The sequence below is a fragment of the Pan troglodytes genome, chromosome 8 (genome assembly GCF_028858775.2).
Source record: "Pan troglodytes isolate AG18354 chromosome 8, NHGRI_mPanTro3-v2.0_pri, whole genome shotgun sequence".
NCBI classification, from domain to species: domain Eukaryota; kingdom Metazoa; phylum Chordata; class Mammalia; order Primates; family Hominidae; genus Pan; species Pan troglodytes.
The window spans coordinates 80,994,898-81,003,177 of record NC_072406.2 but is presented as its reverse complement, the minus strand read 5'-3'; the positions used below and the strand labels follow the sequence as shown (position 1 = coordinate 81,003,177).

The 8,280-nt window shown below is 40.0% G+C and overlaps 1 protein-coding gene across 11 annotated transcripts in view; it reads right to left on the bottom strand.

Moving 5' to 3' along the window:
* Nucleotides 1-225: 225 nt before the first annotated feature.
* The window catches only part of CCAR1 (cell division cycle and apoptosis regulator 1), a 74,459-nt gene continuing 66,404 nt past the window's right edge, over nt 226-8,280 (bottom strand). For all 11 annotated transcript variants that reach the window (XM_063780707.1, XM_001168607.7, XM_063780705.1 and 8 more), the window contains 6 exons: nt 6,386-6,468; nt 5,911-6,057; nt 4,559-4,679; nt 4,283-4,468; nt 2,694-2,899; nt 226-1,399 (listed from right to left, as the gene is read on the bottom strand). In XM_063780707.1, coding sequence (XP_063636777.1) covers nt 1,340-1,399; nt 2,694-2,899; nt 4,283-4,468; nt 4,559-4,679; nt 5,911-6,057; nt 6,386-6,468 — 803 coding nt within the window. In that variant the 3' untranslated portion in view covers nt 226-1,339. The remainder of the gene's footprint in view (nt 1,400-2,693; nt 2,900-4,282; nt 4,469-4,558; nt 4,680-5,910; nt 6,058-6,385; nt 6,469-8,280) is intronic.

Below are 8,280 nucleotides of genomic sequence, written 5' to 3'. Positions count from 1 at the left end.
CTATCCTCTGCAACAAAGGATGTTTAGTGATATCTTTGGCCTCTACCAACTAGATGCCAGCATCACCCACCCAGTTGTGACACCAAAAAAACCTCATTAGACACTGCCAAATGTCCTAAGGGATAAATTCACCCTCTGTTGAGAACCACTCATATTTACTACCGTTTTCATTCTACAGTTAAGTCACCTCAGGTATCCACTAAAATTCTGAAGGAAGTACACAGGTTAATTTAAAAAAATATCTTTAATTAAAGAAGACTTAATTTAAGGCATCATACTGACATCTACTGGCTTGGTACTAAACTGTACATTTGACATACACTGCATTTTTTTTTTAAACCCTCAAAATTAAAAGCAATATAGATGCTATTCTGGGAAAGTAGAAAAATTAATTGAAAGCAGTAACACTGACATCAGGACAACTAATATTATGTAAAGTCTAACCCATAAAGAACAATACTAGTTCTCTATTGCTTCTTTCTTTCTGATATACTGTCTTTCGGATAAACTGATTTTTTTTTTTTTTTTTTTTTTGAGATGGAGTTTCACTCTTGTCGCCCAGGCTGGAGTGTAGTTGCATGATCCTGAGTGACTGCAACCTCCGCCTCCTGGGTTCAAGCGATTCTCCTGCCTCAGCCTCCCAAGTAGCTGGGATTACAGGCACCCACCACCATGCCCAGCTAACTTTTATATTTTTAGTAGAGACCGGGTTTCACCACGTTGGCCAGGCTGGTCTCGAACTCCTAACCTCAGGTGATCCACCTGCCTCGGCCTCCCAAAGTGTTGGGATTACAGGCATGAGCCACCGTGCCCGGCCTGAACTGAATTTTTAATGAATGCTTTTGGAGACTGATCAAGAGGGGATTTTTTGGTGATGAGTAAAAAAAACAAAAAGTTTCAAAAAACTTGCAAAAATTAAGCATCATGCTATTTTATGATTTTGACTGAAATTTTAACAGATGAACTAAAAATTTTAAAACCTAATAATTCTATAAATTAAAAATTTCTAGGCATTTTAATAAAAGAAATTTGGTAATTAAATACTACAGTCAATTAAACTGATGAACTTTATTGGAGTTAAAACTATAACAAAGTTCATCCTAAAACACTTTGCAATGCAAAATTATTTCACTCAAGGAGTGTTTAATAATTTGAAGGCTAGGAATTACAAGCAATTTTCAAAAGCAGAAACTCACATTCATAAAACTTTATACATCATTTGAACTAAAAGACATTTATACTACTAAAATCAAACATGCATCACCTTCAAACATTCTTATATCATGATTTTTATATATTACATTATTTAACACCATTCCTCATCACTACATGGATTTTATCATACACTTGCACCATTCTCCTTGGATTTTTGATCTTTGTCCTCATTCTTTACATTATCCTATAAGACAATAGAGAAGGAAAAAATACATTTTATTAGATTATCTTAAATGTTACTTTGATTTTAGAGTACAATGGTATTCAGTTTGGTATACTTTTTTCTAGTGATAAAGAACAATAAATTAATTTTAGTATCTTAAAATTAATGGTGACGAAGCATTTACCTCAATTCTGCCCAAGAATAAATGGGGACTAAAAATGCAGTGAATGGGGCAGGTGTGGTGGCTCATGACTGTAATCTCAGCACTCTGAGAGGCCAAGATAGGTGGGCTGCTTAGCCCAGGAGTTGGAAACCAGCCTGGGAAAGATGGTGAAACCACGTCTCTATTTTTTTTTTTTTTTGAGACAGAGTCTCGCAGTTTTTTTATATTTTTAGTAGAGACGGGGTTTTACCGTGGTCTCGATCTCCTGACTTCGTGATCTGCCCACCTCGGCCTCCGAAAGTGCTGAGATTACAGGCATGAGCCACCGCACCCGGTCTGAAACCCTGTCTCTAAAAAAAATATAAAAATTAGCTGGGTGTGCTGGAGCACACCTGTAGTACCAGCTAATCAGGAGGCTGAGGTGGGAGGATCACGTGAGCCTAGGAGGCAGAGGCTGCAGTGAGCCAAGATAGCACCACTAACAATCCAGCCTGGGCAAAAGTGCAAGACCCTGTCTCAAAAAAACAAAACAAAACAAAAAAAACACAGAGAAGTGAAGTGAATGGTTTAATTCAAATTTATACTCTGGATTAAAAAGAAATAAAAATGAAATTTGCTTCAAGAAGTCTGTATACTTAAATCATGTTGACATTCCAACTAAGTTTTAGAAAAACAACATCTTTTGGGAATCACTTTTTTTTTTTTTTTTTTTCAAGATGGGGTCTAGTTCTGTTGCCCAGGCTAGAGTGCAATGGTGCAATCTAGACTCACTGAAACCTCTGCTTCCCAGGTTCAAGTGATTCCCGTCTCAGCCTTCTGGGTAGCTAGGATTACAGGTGCCCGCCACCATGTCTGGCTAATTTTTTTTGTATTTTTAGTAGACATGGGGTTTCACCATGTTGGCGAGGCTGGACTTGAACTCCTGACCTCAGGTGATCCGCCCGCGTTGGCCTCCCAAAGTGTTGGGATTACAGGTGTGAGCCACTGTGCCCAGCCTGTGAATCACTTTTTACTAATCTCAGGAAGGTCAGAATGCTATCATTATTTGCTTTTAGAATAATCACTAAGAGCTTAATAACATTAAAATACATTAAAAACACCAGAGTTAGATTTTAAAAACTATGAAAATGTTAAAAGTACAAAATTTCTCACCTTCTTGAGAACAGTGTGGATTTCATCCATTACCGTAGATAAGTTTCTGATTGTCTTATTCAGTTGGTTTTCAAATTGTAAATTCATGTTTTCCGAAATCTTTAAGTTTTCTTGTAACTGACTAAGGTCCTTTTTAACTTCTCTGAGTTCACCAGAGAGGCTTTTGTTGGAATTCTCCAAATTTAATATGGTTTTTTCATCTTCATCTGTTTAAAAAAATCCAAAAATTAACATTTTACTTCCTAAAATTTCAAATTTAACTTTGAGGTTAAAATATTTAAGCTGTGAAAATAAAAAGCTGATAGAATTCCATAAAATGGCAATGTCTGTCAATTTCATTAGTCATAAAGCACACTGCAATATTCATTTATTTATGTATTTACTTTTGAGACTGAGTCTCACTCTGTTGCGCCAGCTTGAGCGAAGTGGCACGATCTTGGCTGGGATTACAGGCGCGTACCACCACACCCAGCTAATTTTTGTATTTTTAGAGACGGGGTTTCACCATGTTGGTCAGGCTGGTCTCGAACTCCTGACCTCAGACAATCTGCCTGCCTCGGCCTCCCAAAGTGCTAGGATTACAGGCGGGAGCCACCGTGCCTGGCCTGTTTCATTTAAATTTTTAACTTGTATTATTTCAAAACCTATGTTCTATTTTTAGATGACTGTATAGATTAGAGAACACAGACTGGTAAAAACTAAGTAGAGGCCAGGTGCAGTGGCTCATGCCTGTAAACCCAGCACTTTGGGAGGCTGAGGTGGGCGGATCACGAGGTCAGGAGATCGAGACCATCCTAGCTAACATGGTGAAACCCTGTCTCTACTAAAAATACAAAAAATTAGCCAGGCGTGGTGACACGCACCTGTAGTCCCAGCTACATGGGAGGCTGAGGCAGGAGAATCGCTTGAACTTGGGAGGTGGAGGTTGCAATGAGCCGAGATAGCCCCACTGCACTCCAGCCTGGGTGACAGGGCAAAACTCTGTCTCAAAAAAAAAAAAAGTGGAACTAGAAGATGATTAAAAGGATGCAACAGGTAACAATGAACCTGAGAATACACAGGAAGACCTAAGATTCAGATAAAGCTAAGCAATGTTATAACCTGAACCAGAAATAATAAAAAGTAAAGGTCCTTGCAGAGCGTGGTGGCTCATGCCTGTAATCCCAACACTATAGGAGGCTGAGGTGGGTGATCCCTTGAGGTCAGGAGTTTGAGACCATCCTGGCCAACATGGTGAAACCCCGTTTCTACTAAAAATACAAAAAATAGCTGGGCATGGTGGCGCATGCCTGTAATCCCAGCTACTTGGGAGACTGTGGTGGGAGAATCACTTGGATGCGGGAGGCAGTGGTTGCAGTAAGTTGAGATTGTGCCACTGCACTCCACCTGGGTAACGGAGTGAGACCCTGTCTTAAAAACAAATAAATAATAAAAAAATTTTAAAAAGTTCCTTATGTACTTCGACGAAAATATCTGGTATGCATATGCAAATGTGTACACAGGTACGTATATGTGTATGTACACACATACACATATACGTGTCCCAGCAGGGTGCTGAAAGTATTAACATATTCAATGCTGACCCTTACCTGTTTTTTCTTCTAGTAACTGCAGCTTCTGTTCTACCTCAGCTCTTACTTTTTCGCTCTTTTCCAATTTTTGCAAGAGGCTTCCTACATCTACCATTGCACCATTGTACACAATGAGGCCAACATTTTCTTCCACATCCTTTGATTCCTGCTTTACTGTTGGTGTTGGAAGTAATAATCTGTTTCCTATAAAATACACCATATTTTAGTAAGTTATTTTTCTTCTTTAATTACTAGTATATTTATTAAAAAGCAAAATCTTAATATTGCTCAGACCTAGCATATCTTCCTGCAATGACTCAGACTCTTCATGGTTCTCTTCATCTTTTGAGGTGTCTGTTAATTTCCGGTAAAAGCAAGATTCACGGAGCACTACTTTATTAAGAAGCTTCTTTACCTGTTATGCATGCAAGTAAACAAAATACAGAGATGAAAATACATTTCCTGATTCTCTTAGAAAAACTATGATATAATTTTCACTTTCTTTTGAGAGTCTTGCTCTTGTCGCCCAAACTGGAGTGCAGTGGTGTGATCTTGACTCACTACAACCTCCACTTCCCAGGTTCAAGCGATTCTCCTACCTCAGCCTCCAGAGTAGCTGGTATTACAGGCACCCGCCATCATGCCTGGCCAATTTTTGTATTTTTGGAGAGACGGGGTTTCACCATGTTAGCCAGGCTGGTCTTGAACTCCTGACCTCAGGTGATCCACCCTCCTCCGCCTCCCAAAGTGCTGGGATTACAGGTGTGAGCCACTATGCCCAGCTGTAATTTTCACTTATGATAGAAATCCATGGAATTGAGTAAGATCCAAGTTACTTTTGAAAAAAAAAAACTTCACTGTTAAAAAGTATAACATTGATAAAAATTTATGCACAGGGATGATTTATTACAGCATAGTTGGTAAATCCAATAAATGAAAACCACCAGCAATGGAGACTAGGTAGGTAAATTATGGTACATCTGTATAATGGGTACTGTGCAGCTATAAAAAGAATGAGGCAGGTCTCTATTTTCATGGTGAATGTATCTATAGAATACTGTGGAATGAAAAAAAAAAGCCAGTCAAAACGTACAGAATAATTCCACGTTTTGTTTATAAAAATGGAACTGAGCTGCTTACAAAAAGATCTAGAATTTTATATATTGTAGTCCTAAGGAGTAGAAACAGAGGGAGAGGGAGAAGGGAAGTGTTTTACAACTGGCTTGTGTTATATTGCTTTATTTTTATTTTTTGAGACGGAGTCTCACTCTGTCACCCAGGCTGGAGTGCAGTGGCGTGATCTTGGCTCATTGCAACTTCCGCCTCCTGGGTTCAAGAGATTCTCCTGTCTCAGCTTCCCGAGTAGCTGGGATTACAGGTGTGTGCCACCACACCCAGCTAATTTTTGCATTTTTAGTAGAGACGGAGCTACGCCATGTTGGCCAAGCTGGTCTTAAACTCCTGGCCTCAACTGATCTGCCCGCCTCAGCCTCCCAACCTGCTGGGATTATAGGCATGAGCCACCACGCCTGGCCCTTATATTGCTTTAATATATCAAAAAGTCAACAGAGGTTCTATTAACTTTTCACTGGAAAAGGTAACTTTTAAAAAATGTTTTCCTTTTAAATATTCACAAGATAGATTACCTGAGCCCGAGAAAGATGTAGTCCAAGAGTATAAAGTATTTCTTCCAAATCCTTTTCAAGAAGGTAACCACAATGACTTTGATCAAAATAAACAAAAGCCATTAACAGATCTCTGTTAATTGTGATCATTTGAGTCTTTTCTTTTTCCTAAGAAAATGGAGAAGTAGAAAACATAGTATTCAAATTTCAAATTTTTTACCCCCAAAAAGTGAGAAACAGAGACTGTGCATAAGATAGCAATAATCTAATAAGATATTTGCCTCATCCTAGCTAAAATGAGTTTATCTGGTATACGAATATGAGAGAAAGGAATCAGACATACTAGTATATCTGACATAGCCATAAAAAAACAACTGACAGAATTTGACTTAATGGTAATATAGATGTATAAGGACTAATAAACTTCACAACTGTGTTATGTTTAGATGATGTAAGATATCACCATATTATAAAGAATACCATATTCAATAAACACCTTATCTTTAGAGGGCCTCTCCTTGCAGTATCTGTTGATATCTCTTTTGTCATCTCGTTTGGTCATTTCTTCCTCATCCCTATCTGTAAAATAAATATAACAGTGGCAAAAAAGTCATTAATACACATACTTTCAAGTGGGCACAGTGGCACATGACTGTTATCCCAGCTACTCAGGAGGGCCAGGCGTTCGAGGGTGTAGTGAGCTATGACTATACCACTGCACCCCAGTCTGGGTGACAGATCAAGACCCTGTCTTTTAAACAACAACAACAAAAACATAAAGAGAAAACCTTATGCTAAAACATACATGAACCTTGATAACAGGCTAAGTAAAAGAAGCCAGTCACAAAAAAATCACTTATCATGTTATTCCATTTATAAGAAATGTCCAGAGTATCTACAGAAACAAAAAGCAGACTAATGGTTGCCTAGGACTGAAGAGGTTCAGGGAAGATGGGGAATGGCTGCTAATCAATCTCTTTTGGGTTCTTGGTATGAGGGTGATATAAATGTTCTAAAGTTAATTGTGGTGATGGTTGTACAACTCTGAATATATTAAAAACCACCGACTTGCATACAGGCACAACTTGGGAGTTACTGAAGGCTCTGGTTCCAGACCACCCCAATAAAGCAAGTACTGCAATAAAGCTAGTCAAACAAATTTTTTGGTTTTCCAGTAGATAAGTTATGTTTACAGCCAGGTACAGTGGCTCATGCCTGTAATCCCAGCACTTTGGGAGGCTGAGGCAGGTGGATCGCTTGAGCTCAGGAGTTTTAAACCAGCCAGTGCAACATGGCAAAACTCCATCTCTACAAAAAAATACAAAAATTAGCCAGGCATGGTAGCACACGCCTGTAGTCCCAGTTGCGCAGAGGGCTGAGATGGGAGAATCACTTGAGCCTGGGATGGTGAAGCTTCAGTGATCCATGTTCATGCTACTGCACTCCGGCCTGGATAACAAAGCGAGACCCTGTCTCAAAAAAAGAAAAAAGTTATAGGGCCGAGCGCGGTGGCTCACGCCTGTAATCCCAGCACTTTGGGAGGCCGAGGCGGGCGGATCACGAGGTCAGGAGATCGAGACCATCCTGGCTAACACGGTGAAATCCCGTCTCTACTAAAAATACAAAAAATTAGCCTGGCATGGTGGCCGGCGTCTGTAGTCCCAGCTACTCGGGAGGCTGAGACAGGAGAATGGCGTGAACCCGGGAGGTGGAGCTTGCAGTGAGCCGAGATTGTGACACTGCACTCCAGCCGGGGTGACAGAGCGAGACTCCATCTCAAAAAAAAAAAAAAAAGTTATGTTCACACTATAATCAAGTGTGCAATAGCATTATGCCTAAAAAAAAGTACATATATTAAAAGATACTTTATTTCTAAAAACACTAACAATCACCTGAGCCTTTGGCAAGCAGTAATCCTTTTGCTGGTAAAGGATCTTGCCTTAGCCTGGGCAACATGATGAGACCTGGTCTCTATAAAAATAATTTAAAAAATGAGTCAGACTAAGTAGCGCATGCCTGTGGTTCCAGCTACTTGGGAGGCAGATGTGGGAGGATCACTTGGGTCCCAGAGCTTGAGGCTGCAATGAGACGTGACTGCACCTCTGCACTCAGCCTGGGTGAAAAGTGAGACCCTATGTGATGCTGTTTGATAGCATCTGACCCACAGAATAACCTCTTTTAAAATTATAGTCAATCGCCGGGCATGGTGGGTCATGCCTGTAATCCTAGCACTTTGGCAGCCCGAGGCAGGTGGATCACTTAAGGTCAGGAGTTTGAGACCAGCCTGGCCAACATGGTGAAACCCCATCTCTAAAAACACAAAAATAAGTGGGGTGTGGTGGCGTGTGCCTGTAGTCCCAGCTACTCAGGAGGCTGAGGCAGGAGAATGGC